Source organism: Prionailurus bengalensis, chromosome A2, assembly GCF_016509475.1.
Source record: "Prionailurus bengalensis isolate Pbe53 chromosome A2, Fcat_Pben_1.1_paternal_pri, whole genome shotgun sequence".
NCBI lineage: Eukaryota > Metazoa > Chordata > Mammalia > Carnivora > Felidae > Prionailurus > Prionailurus bengalensis.
Genome location: NC_057348.1, coordinates 101,022,295 through 101,041,477, shown reverse-complemented (window position 1 = coordinate 101,041,477; position 19,183 = coordinate 101,022,295). Strand labels below are relative to the sequence as shown.

The following is a 19,183-nucleotide window of genomic DNA, read 5'->3' as shown; positions in this document are numbered from 1 at the left end:
AAGGAGAATGTCTGTTTTAATTTGCTGTACACAGGTACCACCAAGAAGAATACCCTCTCCTGTCTGCAGAAATGCAATTACACCTTTCAGTCCCTCATAAAACTTTGAATTTAAATACCAACATAATCTTCTACTCAAAAATCACAAAGCCAACTTCAGCAGAAAAAAATTATCATACATTTGTTAATAAAATTAAAATGCATACAACTGAGTTGACATTCTAAATTGTGTTAGATGATTTAGAAAAGGAAATTTATATTTAGACATCAATTTATATCTCTAAACCAACCCAACAAACTAATTTTATACCAAATAATTCTGAAGTAAACAGTTTAGTCAAAGAGGTCAGCATTCAAGACATGCCTCCAGGAAGGAAATATAATTGTAATATAATAAACAGTAAGCTTCCCCATAATCACAAAGAAGATGTGGTTAGATATCTGCTCATTTCATCTTATGTGAGCTAAGCACAGTTTCTTTGTCACTACCACCCAGTATATTGAAATTACTTGAAGTATTATGAAAAGATGACCATGAATCTCTGTATGGAGAAAGTGTCAGGAACTAATGATTACCCAGTAGTTGCTGAGAAAAGGATGTGAACTCTAGAGTCTTCTCTCTTTTACATACCCATACCACCACATCCACATGGTATAGACCTTACGAATGAACATATTAGTTGGCCAATTAATTTCCTAGTCCTTAAGTAGATAAAGAAACTTTAAGCTAAAATCATCCTGTAGTAATACACAATTATAAATAAAATCATAATCCACAGCACTAATCATATTTCTAGTCTAATTGTGCTTACTTATTGTCCTCCTGACATTAATAATGGTAGGTGGTTTTGTTAAAGTTTTTTCATGCAGGAAGAAATATTTCCTCCATGAAGCTGGTTGGAAACAGTTTGCTAGGAAATTACAACTGAACCAGTAACTTCCTTTTATAAGGACAAAATATTTCAGAAAAAGCTTTGTAATACTTATCTAATTTAAAAGCATATCTTTCAATTTATTAAAATCAACACTCAAGAAAAAAACCACAAATAATCCAGTGAAGAAATGAGTCAAAAGACATGAATAGACACTTTTCCAAAGAAGACATCCAGAGATGGCTAACAGACACATGAAAAAGTGCTCAACATCACTCATCATCAGGGAAATACAAATCAAAACCACAATGAGATACCACCTCACACCTGCCAGAATGGCTAAAATTAACAACTCAGGCAATGACAGATGTTAGCAAGGATAGAGAAAGAGGAACCCTTTTGCACTGCTGGTGGGAATGCAAACTGGTGCAGCCACTCTGGAAAACAGTACGGAGGTCTCTCAAAAAATTAAAAATTGAACTACCCTACGACCCAGCAATTGCCCTACTAGATATTTATCCAAAGGATACAGAAGTGCTGTTTCAAAGCGGCACATGCACCCCAATGTTTATAGCAGTGCTATTGACAATAGCCTGAGTATGGAAAGAGCCCAAATATCCATTGACTGATGAATGCATAAAGAAGATGTGGTGTGTATATATATGTGTGTGTATGTATATGTGTGTGTCTGTGTATGTGGCATGTGTATGTATATGTATATGTGTGTGTGTATATGTGTATATATATACATATATGTATATATACACACACACATATACACACAATGGAATATTACTTGGTGATCAAAAAAGAATGAAATCTTGCCATTTGCGACAATGTGGACGGAACCAGAATGTATTATGCTAAGCAAAATAAATGAGTCAGAGAAAGACAAATATATGACTTCACTTACATGTGGAATTTAAGAAACAAAACAGATAAACATAGAGCAAGGGAAATGAAAATAAGATAAAAAGAGAGAGGTAGACAAACCGTGAGAGACTCTTAAATGCGGAGAACAAACTGAGGGTTACTGGAGGAGTGTTGTGTGGGGGAATGGGCTAAATGGTCAAAGGGCATTATGGAGGACACTTATTGGGATAAGCATTGGGTGTTATATGTAAGTGAAGAATCACTAAATTCTATTCCTGAAATAAAAAGTAAAAATAAAAAAAATAAAAAGCATATCTTTCCACAGAGAAATGTGAGAAATAAAATCATTAGTACATATGAGTTCCTTCCCTTTTAGGGGTTAGTTGAATACCAAATTTCTTAGAATCTTTAAATTCAGACTAGAAAAGGAATGGAAAATATGTATTCATGCTCAATTATGACAACTTCTTAGGATATTAGTTAATTCTGCTAAATGTCAGTAGAACATTTTATGCAGCAATGAGAAATTACACTATTCAGTAATATGTTTTTACAACCTCAGATGAACCTCAACCTTGTGTAACTGACTTCCTAAAAAGTTTGTGTAAATAACACTTTGGTAAGTTGAATAATTTTACTTGCACATAAGCTAGACATTCTCTAAAGCAAATAAACACCCCCAAATCTGCTCTACAGTTCAAAATTGTTTACATTACAAAAAAAAATTTTTTTACATTACAATGAAGCACAAATTCATATGTAATTGACATTCTCCTTACTTGGAACTTAGGATAACCATGATCTTTATGAAAAAACTATAAAAACATTTGGAATTTTAATTGAAAAAGCCCATCAAATTTGGGACATGATGACTTAAATTTCTCTAACAGCTTTAAAAGCTGATTCCATGGAGACTAAATAGGCCAAAATTCACTTAAAAGAACTCTAAATGTAACTTAGAAACTCACTTCGTAGAAGTGTATCTTGCATCTTTGAAAATATGGACTGTCCTGACATCACTCATCCCTGTCCCACCGATTTCTACCAGCAAGAGCACCCAGCTCCAATTTCATATCAAGATTTAATAAATCAGTGCTTTTCCAACCTGATATACTACCACTGAATGATAGGTCCTAAATGAAGATAAAAACCATCAGTTACCTAAACATTTCGGCATTTTAGAAAATGGCAACACAAGTGTAATCTATTAATTTTCATCTTTGTCGGATATTTATAAGACTGCATGTCATAGTAATAATCACTGTCCAGTGATTTGAACCCAGCTACTTATATAGCTAAAACAAATCTCTTATAAGTCCTATGTAAAGATTTAACAAGTGTTTGCTGCAGGGCCTTCTAGGCACCAGACACCATGGTGGATGCTGGAACACTATAAAGGACAAGGTGCTATTTGGTGAAGCACGAGCATCCACCAAAATTACAGAAACATTAAGGTGAGTTAAGACAGATGAAAAATCATATATAAACTGTTAAAGCCTTGAGAATTATGAGGCGCCTGGGTGGCTCAGTCGGTTAAGCATCCGACTTCAGCTCAGGTCAGGATCTCATGGTCTGTGAGTTCGAGCCCCGCGTCGGGCTCTGGGCTGGAGCCTGGAGCCTGGAGCCTGCTTCCGATTCTGTGTCTCCCTCTCTCTCTGCCCCTCCCCCGTTCATGCTCTGTCTCTCTCTGTCTCAAAAATAAAATAAACGTTAAAAAAAATTAAAAAAAAATAAAATAAAGCCTTGAGAATTGCTATATTAACAATGGGAATAATACAGTGAATCTAACCAAATATTCGGCTACCATACCATTTACTTTCTTTTACATTTTGAGGCACTTAATTCAAGAACAGAATAATATTTTTAAATGACACAGCAATTATTAACAATTTATTTCATTATTTTTCCTATGCCTTCCTATTTCCTAGAACTCCCATATGCAATTTTACATGGTTTATTACATGGTTATATTCCAAGATTATAACTGTTTCTTCAGTGTCCCATAGGCAACAACAACAACAAAAAAAAACCCCAACCCAGAATATGCACTTCATCTAACCTCTATTTTACCATGAGATTAAGTGTAATACTTATTCCATTAAATGGGACTATCTATATAAAGATGTTATTTTTTGATCACATGGCTTAGTACAAAGTAGAACAGGACAATTGTCTTAAAGATGAACATAAACCAACTAGTAATACTAAAGACTTTAATCTTAATAATCCTTTAAGGTAAAAACTATGAATAGGTAAAAATTGAAAACTACATTGTGAGTATAGTAGAAATAAATGTCATTGTGTATTCAACAAAGATATCAAGTAATGGTAATGCAACATATGAAAAGCTTATTTTCTATACTATTTTAGCTTCATAATAGCAAATATTTAGCCAAAACCAAGTTGCACTCATCTCAACAGTCTCATGTGACACCACGTCCAGGTATCACTATACATTATTACTACATACTACTACATTTTTACATGAGAAGCCACATCCAGTAATAAAGTTCAGAATACCAAGAGGGTATCTGTGTGTGTGCACAGAAAGTGTCAATAACATCATCCTAGGTCAGGCAGGAAAAGAACTTCGACCTAGATATATTATGGAAGCCACTGAATGAAGCTCTCCTAGGCTTCATCTAATGAAAGAAAAACACATAACTAGAATATTTGGTATTCAACAAATACAAAAAGCTCACCTTAACTTAGGTAAGCAAGCAAAGGAACATGATAATTCTTATGTGATGCCCAAAGCTCAGAGAAAACAGTGGGTCAAATTCTTGCCAGATTTTAAATAAATGGACTTTGATAAGAAGTATGAATCTCGTGAGAGCATCAACTGCACCTAGACTATGTATTCTGTAAGGGTCAAACTAAGTTCCTCAGATATAGGAGGGATTCAACAAATATCTATTGTGCAAAAGGAGAGAATCTATTCATTTTACTCACCACCATATTGCCAACAACTAGTCAATAACTAAAACAAACATTTCTTGAATGAATGAACAGTTACAACAGAAATTACATCACAGCTATACTAATCTTTGGCCATGTTAACCAAAAAGCCAAAAAGTAAGCAAATTCAAGTGACTAAGGTTTTGTTTTGTTTTGTTTTTAAATAATGGGTCACTCTGGCATGTAAAGAATAGGATTTTAATATGTTTTTTAAGCTATCTGATCAAAATATTGCAGAATATTGTAGTTTTTTTCAAAAAACCTTATCTCTGAGCACAGTCCAACTCCTTACTTTTACAATACTAATGGATATGTATTTAGCAATATTTGCTAACCTCTGTTTAGTAGATGCTAGACACTTACATTAAATAACCTAACTTACAGTTGTTCTTCTTTTCACAGCTACAGATCAGATTTCCTCCAAAAATACTTTAGAAAAAAGACAATGACATTGTCACAGAACTCTCAAAGATACTGTAAACATATTTTGTTTATAGACTACCAGCTCAGATATAAACAAACCTATATTTTACTATGATTTTTTTGTACCTTCATGGAAAGATCATCACTTCACAGGTGTACATGAGAATAGCAGTTTTTTATAGCTAGACCTGATGTAACCCTGAGTAATTGAGCCCTCCCGGTTTTTATTATCTTCTAATAAAGAAATATTACTTCACTAACTCAACTCATAAATTGATGTATTTAACTCGAAAATTTAATTACAGAAGAAATGTCATGAGAAACTTCATCCATCAGACTCTATACAACACGTTTTTTTTTAAATTTTGGGGGGAATGTTTATTAATTTTTGAGAGAGAGAGAGAGAGAGAGAGAGAGAGAGGCAAGGCAAATAGAGAGGGGGACACAGATTCTGAAACAGGCCTCAGGCTCCGAGCTGTCAGCACAGAGCCCAATGTGGGGCTCTTCTGAGGCAAAGTCCAGCACTGAACTTGACTGAGCCACCCAGGCGCCCCTACACAACACTTTAAATATCCTAACAATACCCTTTCTAATGTTACTTATGAAAGGGCTCATGTTCCACACTGACTATTAAAGAGAGCTTACAGTAAGCACAACTGACATTGAAAAAAAATGCCAAAACACCATGGAAGAAATTATTAAAATGAAGCTCGGGGGCGCCTGGGTGGCGCAGTCGGTTAAGCGTCCGACTTCAGCCAGGTCACGATCTCGCGGTCCGTGAGTTCGAGCCCCGCGTCAGGCTCTGGGCTGATGGCTCAGAGCCTGGAGCCTGTTTCTGATTCTGTGTCTCCCTCTCTCTCTGCCCCTCCCCCGTTCATGCTCTCTCTCTGTCTCAAAAATAAATAAAACATAGAAAAAAAAATTAAAAAAAAAAAAAATAATGAAGCTCAGAATATCTTTTCTACATCACACTAGCAAACCTAGAAAAAGTGAAAGAGCCCAAACTTCTCTAAGTTGAGAAGAGAGTGTACCTTGTTGCTATGCCATGACAGTGATATATAAAAAGGTGCTCTTTCGAATGCTGCTAAAATATCAAAGGATCGCAAGAGTCAAGAATCACGTTAGAGATGAATGGAGCCTTATGATGCTTTATTAGAAATGTAAAGTTTAAACTGTCAAATAAGAAAATACAAAAGACCTTATTCTATCCCGACTTTGAGATTTCACACGAAAAGCAGTTTTAAAAAATTAAATTCTTCTTTAACAAAGTGGTAGAACCTTTAAGGACCAAAGGAAAGGCTTACTGATGGCATAAAGTTTTGAAATGCTACGATATCCTTACATGCATACCTGAGGCCTGAATCATTGGGAATACTTGCAACTATTCTAAGTTCTGTGGACCCTAGAGTCCAGTCCCATTTAGCTTTCTCTTCACCCAACCCTCCAATGCTATTTTTGACCTTTCTATGACTTAAGTGTAAGCAATGGGATAACCCATTGTGCATGCTTTCCTGTCCCATAATGAACTGGGTTCCAAAAGCAAGTCTCAGCTAACCTGAAGTCGGGGCTTAATAGAGAGTTATATGGGCCCTCTGGCCCTATGTGTGTGCTGTCTGACGGTGGGCAAATTACTCAACTTCTCAAGATGTCATTTACTCATCTGTGAAGAGAGGTTATAAAAGTACTCTACACTAGGTTCCAGTGAAGGCTAGTGGCTGACATAAAGGCTCAATAAATGATCATATTATTAAGAATTATCTAGTCTATACTATCATAATGAAAATATGGTACTAGCATAAAGATAGACACACAGACCAAAGGAACAGAACAGAGAGCCCAAAAATAAACTCACAGATACATGGTCAACTAATCTTTCACAAGGGTGCCAAGTACACACAATGGTAAAAGGATAATCTCTTCAATAAATGGGTGTTGGAAAAATGGATATCCACATGAGGAAGGATAAAACTGGACCACCTTCTTACACCATATACAAAATTAACTCAAATGGATCAAAGACTTAAAAATAAGGTCCAAAGCTATAAAACTCCTAGGAGAAAATATAATGGAAAATCTCCTTGACATTGGTCTTGGCGACTGACATTTTGGATATGACATCAAAATCACAAGCAACAAAAACAAGTGGTACTACATCAAATTAAAAAGCTTCTGTACAGCAAAGAAAACAATCAACAAATTAAAAGACAAGCTATGGAATGGGAGACAATACCTGTAAATTACCCATTTGACAAAGGGTTACTATCTAAAATATATAAAGAAGTCATACAATAGCAAAAAGAAATCAACCCAATTAAAAAATAGGCAAATGAGTTGAACATTTTTCCACAGACATAAAAATGACCAACAGGCACATGAAAAAGTGCTCAACATAACTAATCATCAGGGAAATGCAAATTAAAACCATAATGAGATACGACCTCACACCTGCTCAAATGGCTATTATCAAAAGACAACAGATAAAAAGCACTGGCAAAGATGTGAAGAGAAGGTAACACATACTATTGATGGGAATGGAAATTGGTGAGAATAGGAAACAGTACAGAGGTTCCTCAGCAAATTAAAAATAGAACTATCATACAATCCAGCAATCCCACTTCTAGTATATACATCCAAAGAAATGAAATCAGTATCTTAAACAGCTATCTGCCCTCCCACATTCATTCCATTACTCACAATAGCCAAGATATGGAAATAACATAAATGTCCAATGACAGAGGAATGGATAAAAAAAAGTATGACTCACTCACTGACTCACACACAATCACGAATATTATACAGTCTTAAAAAAATAAAAAAGATGGAAATCCTGCCATTGACAACATAGATGAACTTGGAGAACACTGTACTAAATAAGCCAGACACAGAAAAACAAATACTGTATGATCTCACTTACATCGAGAAACTAAAAAAGTCACATTTATAGAAGCAGAGAGTACAGTGGTAGTTTCCAAGGGCTTGCAGGTGAGAGAAATGGGTAGATATAGGTCAAAGGGTACAAACTTTTAACTGTAAGATGACCAAGTTCTGGGAGAATGATGATGAATAATGTAGAGCATGGGGACTCTAGTTAATAATACTGTACCGTATATTTGAAATTTGCTAGGAGTAGATCTTAAATGTTCTTATCACACACCAAACAAAGGCAGTAACTATGTGAAGCAATGGATGTTTTAATTAGCTTGACTGTGGTAATCATTTCACAGTGTATACATATATCAAATCATCACACTGTACACCTCAAATATATACAATTTTTATTTGTCAATTATACCTCAACAAAGCTAGGGGAAAATATTAAAAAAAGGAATTATCTAGTTTAATAAACTTACTTTTCCTCTCAGAATTTTTTTCTCTAACCAAAACTCTAAAAATCCCGGTTCTCATTTTAAAGATAAAGAAACTAAGATGCCAAGAATTAGTGACTTGCTATAAGTCAAATGTTAAAACTGGAAATAGAACCCAAGTCTCTTAACTCCAATTACTTTCCAGTATACCTTTCTGTTTCTAAAACTCCTTTATGGTACCATTTGGAAAATAATTTGACCTTTAAATGTGATAATGCTGGAGAAAAGAACTAGGTTATTCTAGCAAGGAATAATGTAACCACACATTGCTTCATTCCACCTTCATCAGAAAAAAGACAATCCCAAAAGCAACTTTATAGAATCAGTTATAGGGCAACTCTAGTTGTCAGTCAATGCTCAATCTTATATTAATGCTACTTGTAGTAATCACTTTGTTAGGTACATAAGTATCAATAAAAATAAATAAGCCACAAAGAGCTCATTTATGTCTTCTTTGTTCTGCTTAAGGAAACAATTGTAAAATGTCTTTAGAAAATGCTTCATCAAATATTTAATTTTTTAGTAACGTGAAAGTTAAAATTAACGATGGGGACTACTCACAAAAGTTCTTTGTGGTTAACTGGATAAATAAGGAGTTATTACTGTCAGTAGGTGGTAGGTATTTGATCTTTAGTGACACTAGGCAGCAAGCTGTATCAGCTTATGAAATATTCAGATATTTAATTCTCATGGCTTGGAAGAAAATTTTGGACACTGACCTTGCCACACAATAATAGGTTTCACTAGTTTCTTTAACTCATCCTTATTTTTGGTGAGCCATCATTAAGGTGCACCATGGTGGCACTTCATTAAGTTACAAACATCCACAGTGCAAACCCACAAATTGCAGTGATAACTTGTTAGCTCTTGGGAGGACTGAATTAAACTAGCACTAGTTGCTGAGACAATCGAGACCAGTCTCTGCTTACTGATTCCTGAAGCATTCATTACTTTACCACCATGTGTAATTAATTTTTAATATTCATTGAGAAAAGTACCTCCCACTATGATTCAAGGACAGCACAGATTCTAGAGGAGAAGAGGGCCAGACACAATCAAGTTCATATCCTTGAGTCCTCAGCAAGGATTTCTCTCTCTCACTTGCTCTCTCTCTCTCCCTCTCTCACATACACTTACATTGTTCTGTAAGAACAAATGAAGAAATATGACCAATTCATATATATTCTATTCTGGTTACATTCACCATCCTGTATCCTACATGTTTAAATATTCTGAAAATGTCAAAGCATATCCTGGCACAGTGTAACAGTGCTGTTGAAAAAACAGAAACCCTATTCTTTAGTAATTCTATTAGCTCAGAAATCACGGGTGATCACCAACATCAGAGTCTTTTTGAGTTAGGAGCAACAAGATAGTTTTGTGGAATAAACACTGTATCTGGAATCAGATGATTTGCACTTCGAATCCACTTTCTTGATAAATGAACATATACATTGCATAGTATATAATAAGCACTAAAATGCTTTCCTCCTTTCTACCTACAGCTAGAGGCACAGCATAATATAGGGGAAGTTACTGAGGTATTCCTAAACCTATCTCCTCCTGTTATTTGCCTCAATAGCATTCTTTTGAAGTAAACAACACTGCTTAAAGGTATCTGCCATGGTTGTTCCTACTACATTTAAATACTAGAACAATATTTTTCTCTGTAATTGTTCATAATGTAAGCAAAGTCCTTACTTTCTTCAGAATTACCGCTAACCTATTACAATTTGTTTTGCAGAATAAACACAAATCTTATTCTTTTAGAATTAGCTGGGTGATAGGCTGGATCATGGTCAGTTTATGGGGTCCAAATAAGGGATAGAGAGAAAGAAAGGGAAGTAACTTCTGGCTCTTCCATCAGTTCCTTAGGCTTTCCATACCAATAAGTGAGTACTGTTCTCTCTTTCCTCCACTTTTGGCAAATTCTACTAAGAGACTATCAGTCTCAAATTCAACCTCTTGTTAAAATACAAAGTATAAAGAACAGAAACAGCATCAGAAATTTATCATTTAATAACAAAATTATATATTAAGGCAAAAGACAACAGTGCCTGGCACAGGTGCTGTGGAAAAGCCTATCTTGGTGGTGGTGGTGTTCAGGAATCTTAAGCTCTGGAAAAAAGAATGAACTAAAATTAGGACTATCATGGTCGTTAGTATGTACTACTTGGCAGAATATTAGCTACATGCGAAAGTTTTGATGAAACAGGTTTTTAGAAACTTGTTTAAATTTCAGACTTAAAAAAATCTTCTCTTATGAGTCATTTATTGAACATTGCCATTTATTTCCATTGTTATTCATTGCCATAGAGCCCAATTATTTCTTTGTTTTCTTATTCACATTTAGTCTGCATTATCACCAATAAAAACCACAAGGATGCCATTACCTTTCACCATTTACCAATGCCTAACTCCTAATTTGCATTAAATCCTTGAAGAAATGTATCCTGCAGTGAATGACATATCCTTTTATAAAAAGTACTGTAAATAATGAAATAATTTTTAGCTCAGTATACACTAAAGATATAAAATGAGTGTGTATATACACTCAATATACACACACAAAGCTACACACATAGTTAAACTGACCAAGATACTTTTATAAAACTTAGGTGTATGATATTCAATATGCTAAGAGTAAGTTAAGGGAGAGGAATATCACCTTTGAACATAAGACAGTAGTTTAAGAACAACTAACTTCCATAAATTCACTTATCTATTTTGCTATTCACTCCCTGACCTGCAAATCTCATGCACCATAAGCGATGGCAAAAACTAAATCATTAATGCTGCTGATCCTTAGTGTAAGTTCTCAAAGGCCTAAAACCTTCCCCAAAAATCAGTATTTGAAACCTGTCATTTTAGAAAAAACAAAACAAAGACACTTTTAACTATTTTTACTCAAGTATAGGAAAACTTTGCAACAAGTTCCTCTAAGCACTCTAAGAAAACTCATTTTAAAAGAGAGGGCCATGAGGAGGGCCTGATTTCTAAGAATATCAGCCTGAGAAGTAACTTTATACAAAGAGAATGTCTGAGCATCTCTAAAAAGGGGGAAAAAGTAATTAAAATGTTTCATTCCACAAACTGAGCATAGTGTAAAAAAAGACTCAAAAAGGAAAATTTAATGAAAAGATTGAAACACTGAAAGCAAATTAATTTGATTAAAACACAAAGACATACACACATTGTATGAAGTCATTCAATATTACATGCTAACTGGCTTTGTATTTTCTTTTAAAATGTAATCACAACTTAGCATAAAACAATAAAGCTCTCAAGATAACCATAAAAAATTCTAATCAAATTTCACTCTGGAGTTTGTAATCTGTTAGCATAGTAGGCCTAAATAAATGTTCTGTTAAATCAGGGATCAATGCATGCTATTCTCCATAACAGGAGCCATATAAATTACAAGCTCTTCCATGCTTTTTCAACTAGATTTAGTACACTTAAAAATAAGCAGTATTCTCCATTCAGAGTTCTCTAATGCAACTCCTTTTATATCTTTTAGAATTTATAATTCATCCTAGTGCTCAATCTTAAAAAAAAACACACACACACACACAAAAGGATTTGCAATTGCTACTTACTATCTTATCTTGCACAGTAAAATTGTGAGTATTTGTTCTGTTTCTAAATCCACAGGTTTTGCTCTGAGGTTTCAGAAAGAAGCAACTTTATTTTCTTTTGGTTATTACTCATGATTTTAGCTTACAGATGATTAACTTTAACACTAACATCCTGCTATATTCCCATTTGAGTTGTTCTATTTATCTCAAAGGTAGACTTTATGTATTACCATTACAAAAAAATAACTATTTGCATAATACTTTATGATTTTACATCTATTACAAACACATCACAGGGAGCCTGAGGATGCATTCAGCAGCTTGTCATTCACCACTTCAAGACCCTTCAGAACCAAACAAGGGGGAGGGTGACATTTTGCTAAATGGCAGAAGTAGAGAAATGAATATAAATAACAAACCTTGAAGTTTTAAAAATACAATAGAAATTTTAAAAATACAAAAATATGATTCACATGTATAAACGAGATAGTTTTTATTTGTAAAAGTCCATATCCTCTATATAGAGCAAGGTTATTAAAAAACTTATGTATCTTATGATACCGTTTCAAATTATCTAAAACTGTGCTACAAAAATAAAGAAAATTGCCATCTCGTTTAATTTTATAAATTAATATATTAAAACTGATTGCACCAATTACAGAATTCAGCTTTTCCTCAGCTTTATGAAATAACCTGAGTATCATTTATTATTATAGCCTAACCCTAAATATGCATATTAAGAATGTTTAAGAGGGAAATAATAATGATCTGACATGTTTAGAAATTATGTTGTTTCATAATTTCTTCTTGGTAAAACAATTACAAAGAAAAGTATTTGAAGCTTCTGTATTTTCTTCCATCACCACTGGTCCAGGGGAAAAAAAAAAAACAAAAAACGAATGCTCAGTTATGTCACCTCCAGTCCAAATGCTCATAGCACTTGAAGCTTTCTGTAAACAATATGCCTCTGTACTAAATACATATCCCTTGAGCCACCATCTACTTAATTTAACATTTTTAAATGTAGTTTCATATGCAGCATAACACCATCGTAAATACACACACACACACACACACACACACACACACAAGAGTGTGCAAAAAAGGAAGGAGGTGGAGAGCAAGAAATGGAGCACGTTGTTGTTTTTCATTCATGCAGTATAGTGATGTCAGTGTCTGCAGCAGCAGCAGCAGCAGCAGCAGCGGCGGCGGCAGCAGGAGCCTTGACCTGTAGAGGCTAAAATCCACTGAAGTCAGAACCTCGCAGAATTCAAAAGAAACTGAGTAGATACTGTTTGAAAAATTGTTCAAGTGTTCATAGTATGGATTTTAAACGGCTAACTAAACAGAATAGATTAGTTGCACAGTTTTAATTTGGGTAGAGAGGAGTAAGGCAGGATGTGAAGTAACATAAAGGTAATATAATCAGGGAACTGAGGGCTGAAGAGCCTGCATTCAAAATCCCTTAAATCTAAGGAGCTGACAAAACCACCTGGTGTTAAAAACAGCAGAAAAGCCTCTTCTCTTCCCAATATAAGCTCTCTGGTGATGCAAATCTGTCTGCTGCACAACCAGACTCAGAAAAGTGTTTTCATCATTATTACATTAAAACTGAATTAAACTCGGATGTACCACACTACAACAAAGAGGATAGTTTAAGCCTGATCACAAATTTCATTAAAACTACTTTATTAGGGACCATGTAATTCTTAAGCAATTAAGACTTTTGAAAGATGCAGAAAAACAAGTTGTACTATGATGTGTTGTAAGATGTTAGTGTTTATCAACAAAAGGGGAGGAGGCACTACATAGCCATTATATTGTTACAGCAACTACTCTTACTCTGCCCACAAAACCCTCTGTACACAATCAGTCTGAAATGGTTATTTTATGGCTGTTACATTAGCCCCTAAAAGAAAATCCCAAAACTCAATCTATGCACTGTTGAAGCTAAATCACTCAAAAATTTCTCTAACTGCTGCCTTCTATTCGTTCTTTTACCACTCATTTCATATAGCTCCAGAAAATGTGTAAGGGAGCTGCATATGGCATTAATCTGTTAGAAAATGGTGGCCTTTTCTATAAAATACAGCCAAAGATGTGTGTTCAGTTGTGGTCATTATTAGGGCGATCACGTTGTTTTCATTCATTCATTCAGGATTTGCTGGAGGATGTCAGTTTCTGCAGCAGCTGGCTTGACCTGGGGGAGGAGTGGGGGAGCAAATTCCTCCTGGTGCATACAGATTACAGGAGATATTTCTTGGTGCTCATGTACACATACCACTGCACTACATCCTACTCTGCCATACCATCAAGTGGTCTGAAAACAAGTGCCTTAGCAACATGCTAATTACCGGCCAGAAATGTAAAAACAAACAAACAAAAAAACACAACAACACTAAAACTGCAATCTATCACAACATAATCACTTTCTCCAAGTCTAAGACATTCATTAAAAAAAAAAAAAAAACTCCATTAAAAAAAGATTCCACATACCACATAACCGTACAAGCTCCACAGTGTTTCCCTTCCACGCAGAGAGTTTTCCACTCGGTATGATCAGTTGTCTCCACAATACTGCAGCAGGAGCAGCATCTGTAGCTCTAGCCTGGTATCTAATTATATTAGCTACTCCACTCTCCCTTATGAGCTTTAAGTCCCTGTTTTGGCTAATCTTCCTTTTCTCCCCCAGGACTCAACTAGATCATGCACTGTGTCCCCAGACATAAACAAAACCAAACCAAAACAGAAAACATTAAGGGAAGCCTAGAGCATCCACTAGCTCACCACTACCTTTGACACCTAACAAAAAAGAAACTTGAGATGCTTTAACAGCTAAACTGAACTGTTAAGTGTACTTAAAAATGGAAGGAAAAAGTGAGCACACTCCACAAACAGGTCTTTAGAAAATTACCATGAAAATCTTAAGTTGGGCATTGACTATTTCCAGTGAAGTACTGCTCTGATGCATATGACTATATTAAGTAGAGAAAAAAGGGAGACGGGAAAAAAAAAAAAGGAAAAAACACTATACACTTCAATTGCATACCCAAAACTGTCTCCTCTACACATCTAACAGATAATCCTTACATCATAACTAATGCCACCACCCTTCCAAAAAAGAAAAAATATATATATGCCAGTAATTACAGACACGTTAGGAACTTTGTAGGAAAGCACAAAGAGCTTGTAGATTACAACCACCACCTTATCGGCTGCCAGAGTTTGTGTGCGTGTATTTTTAAGTGTTTCGCCCAGCTCCTCCTTCCCCGCTACCAACAGCAAACACATGAGTGAGCTAATCAGCTCTTAAACTGAAAAACCTTTCGATGCAGGCGAGTGATGGAAGATAAAATCTGAGGGGCGGCATGTGGGTCAAATAAAAGTTGTTTTGCAGTTCGCTCCTCCAAGCCCCGCAGCGACCGCAGGGAGGTGAGATTCCCAAAGCCACTTTCACACCTTCGATAATGCACTAGCAAAGAGAAGCCCGGAGAGGCTGAAGTTTCCACGGAGGGAACCGTCGGGGAAGACGCAGCCCGGGAGGACGGAAGGGTTGGGCTCGCTACCTCTGCATACGGGCGAGCCGGGGCTCCGTCTCTCAGGTGAGTTGCTCCTCCGGTGGTTCTCGGGGGACCGTCTCGGGCGGCCCTTGGCCCGCGGCGTCGGCTCGGTCGGGGCCGCGGCCGGCTGCAGCGTCGGGCTGGGCGGACTGGGGCCGCGGGCCGCGCCGGGCCCCGGGAGGTTACCCAGCGAGTTGGCGGCGGCGGCGGCGGGTGGGCGCGTGGGACTGTGCTGGCTGCCCCGCAGGAGCTGGTAGGGCACCGTGGCGCGGATGGGCTGCAGCAGCCGGCCGGCTCCCGCAGCCGGGGCGCAACCCACGCTGCCGCCGCCCGCTCCGTTCCCGCTACCGGCGGAGGGGGCGGCGGGCGGGGAGCCCGCGGCGCTGCGCCGCATCCTCTGCGGCGGGGGATGAGGGGTCTGAGAGGAACTGGAGGAGGAGGCAGTGGACATGGTGGCTCCGCGGGCCCGGGACGACGCCGGTCGACACCGAGGCGCGGAGCGGGCGGCGCGCGAGCGTGTGGGAGCCGGCGCGATAGTGCGTGCGAGTGTGTAAGGGGGAGGGGCGGGGGTATCGGGGAGGAGGAGGAGTCTCTTGGCTCCCCCTTCCCAACGCGCACCCCCGCGGCCTCGGCGAGGGGGGAGGGGAAGGCTGCGAAAACAAACGCCCAACGGCCCCAACCGCCGGGCCGGGCTCGGTGTGGCGGTCACGGCCGGGGCCGCGAGGAGCCCAGAGCCGCCGCCGCCCCGGGCATCACGCTGACAGGGGAGAGGGGCAACAGTCCGGATCACGCAGCCTCGGGGGCCGCTCGCTGCCTCGCAGGGCTGCACGCGCGGGATCGCCTGGCAACTGCAGGGAGGGCCCGGACCCCTGTTTCTGGGGATCTGGGCAGGAGGAAAGGGCCTCGAGGTGTCTGGCTCTCCGCGGATTCCGCGCCACCGCAAACGCCGCCGCCGCCTCCGCCTGCTCCTCACTCCAAATGGCAACTGATTCCCCACCCGCACCCCGCCCCCGGCACCGCCTACCGGCGCTTGGACCCGGCAGCTGCCGCAACGAGCATTTCTATTGGCTCTGCCGCTCTCCACCAGAACTCGAGTGATTGGTTGCAGAGTAGGAGTGAGAGGAGCACTTGCCAGTTAGAGTGGGACGTCCTACTTTGGAGGCGGGGCGTGAGGGAGTGGAAGAGTGAAGGGGGGGTGCTGGCTGAGGGCGCAGAAAGAGGCGTGAGAGTTGACAGCCCTTGGGATAAGACGGAGGGTTTGACTGGGCTGACCTAAGAAAGTGGGTCCGTGTGTGTCCTTGCGCGTGCCGCGACACCCACAGATACACACACACGCCGGTAAACAGGGCGCGAGGGCTCCACCCTCCTGGGCCAGTTGTACAACCTGAGACAGAGGACCCTTAAGGCTAATTTTACTTTGCAAGTACACCTGTTCTGGCGGGACGTTTTAGAAGTTGGAACCAGAAGAATATCCCTTCCCCTCTAACTTTAGTAATCGGAGCTTTTGTGGCTAGTAGACTAGTTAAAAGAACTTAAGGGCATCAAAAGCAAAGTCTAGAAGGATTCAAGAGTAGGCCAATACTTTTATAAAAGTCTATCCTAACATTTGTAGTTACGCAGTGAAAAGAGAATACCATCTTATGTTCCAAGACAATAACTGTGAATTGCAAGGGTTAACCAGGAATTGTGCATCATTACACCATCAGTTAGATATATTAATGGAGGGCACCCTGTTGCCCTTCCCCAGAAGCAGATGGCCTCTTGGGAGAAATAAATGCCAGACTCGCTGTAACAATCCACTGTGGTAAATTTGGTTTTAATTCTGCAGTGAAACTGAAGAGATACAGAGAATTTGGATGACCAACAAAAGCCTAAGTTTACCCTATGGTAAACCAAGGTTTTAAACCTTATACAGGAACAATTAATTTAATGGTCTACATCAGATACTCTCCATTAATTTCCATGAGATAAAAAAAAGAGAGAGAGAGAGAAGTGGGTTATTAGATTGGTCTGCTCTTGGTGTCTGCCCACACTGACAAGCTTCCTGTGATTTCAGGCACTCTATGGAGGGGTTAGTTTCGCTTAGAGGAGCGATCCCTCTCTGCTTCCTTGTACTCTAAGACCAAAAAGCCTACTAGTTTCTGTAAAGTAAATGAAACCCAATAAAAATACAAGAATTGCATCCAGTACTTCCCATTAAGATTGGTGGTAGTTCCTCACTTTATCATACACTAGAATAATTCTAGTAACTAGCTAACATTTAATGAGCATTCATCATGTGCCAACCACTGGTATAAGAACGTTTTATGTGTTAACTCATTTAGCCCTCCAAAAATGCAAAAGGTAGATACTATTATTCCCACTATGTATTCAGCTAAGTCACAAAAAAGTTAAATGTCTTACCTGAGATTACTCAGCTAGTAAGTTGGGAGCAAAGAGCCTGACCTAGGTAAACTAACATGAGTCTGTGAGTAAGCCCTCTGTTCTAGCACATCACAGCTTAAAGCTGTAGAATACATGATTGGTGGAGTATTTACAACAGTCCACAAATCTCTTATGTGAGATAAGTTCTCATTAGTTCAAAAGAAATTTTACAAGTGAAGGCAGCCCATTGTGTATTTTTTTCTTTCCAGAATGACCTATTTTAATTTAAATAAAGTAAAAACCTTACTCTTGCAAATTTGGTGTAATTGATCTATTGTGTTAGTTTTTCCATCTAGACTCTTCATTGATTAGGAAATTGCATTCTTTTATGAGGAAAAAGAATAAGTAGCTTCTTTCCAGTGACTTTTTCAGAATATCAAGAACAAAAACTTTAACAGATTAAATATGTGAAGTTAAAAGGCCAGTAAATTTCTAAGTTGTTGATTTGATTACAGCATAGCTTCATTATAGAAATGTCCTCTCTGGCCACTCCTAAATATAAGTATGGAACAACCTCAACACATTAGATTACAATAATTCTAAATTTAGACCTAGCCACAGTCATAATGATCAATACTTGATTTGGATCTAAAACCACATACGTAGCCATATTTTAAAGGTTTTCTGTGTCTGTTCAAATTTACCATAGCCAATTACATCAGACATCTAAAGCAAATCTAAATAACCTACACAGACAACTATCATCTTAAAATCCTGTTTTCAGTTATTTGTAAGTCATTATTACCTATTTGGATGTTCAACCAGCTTCTCTTTGCTAAAGAAATCTTGGTCCTCTCTTAAAACTTTACTCTTGTGAAATAAGTACTGATCTTCATGTGTGAGGAATTCAGTCTCCAGACAAATCAAAGGTAGGCTAAAATAAACTAAACCCTGCTTTCAAATCTCCATTTGTTGAGTTCCTAATAATGTTTATTCTTATCAAGGATGAGAGTGGGCTCCCAGGGCATAACAGAAGCTTTAGGAAAATATTCTCCGTAAATTGGAAAACCCTTAGAAGGAGGGGCAGATTGCTTGACTAGCAGAGCACTGTTATACTACTTTGCTAGTTATGGGAGAGAAAGGACCAGTGCAGATTATTTCTATTTGTTGAATGTAAGCGTGACAATCTCT

General features: G+C 38.0%; 1 protein-coding gene across 1 annotated transcript in view; it reads right to left on the bottom strand.

Moving 5' to 3' along the window:
• Positions 1 to 19,183, bottom strand: part of GLCCI1 (glucocorticoid induced 1) — a 150,685-nt gene that overhangs the window by 90,099 nt on the left and 41,403 nt on the right. Inside the window, exon 2 of the mRNA XM_043589539.1 lies at positions 15,635 to 16,717. Coding sequence (XP_043445474.1) covers positions 15,635 to 16,717 — 1,083 coding nt within the window. The remainder of the gene's footprint in view (positions 1 to 15,634; positions 16,718 to 19,183) is intronic.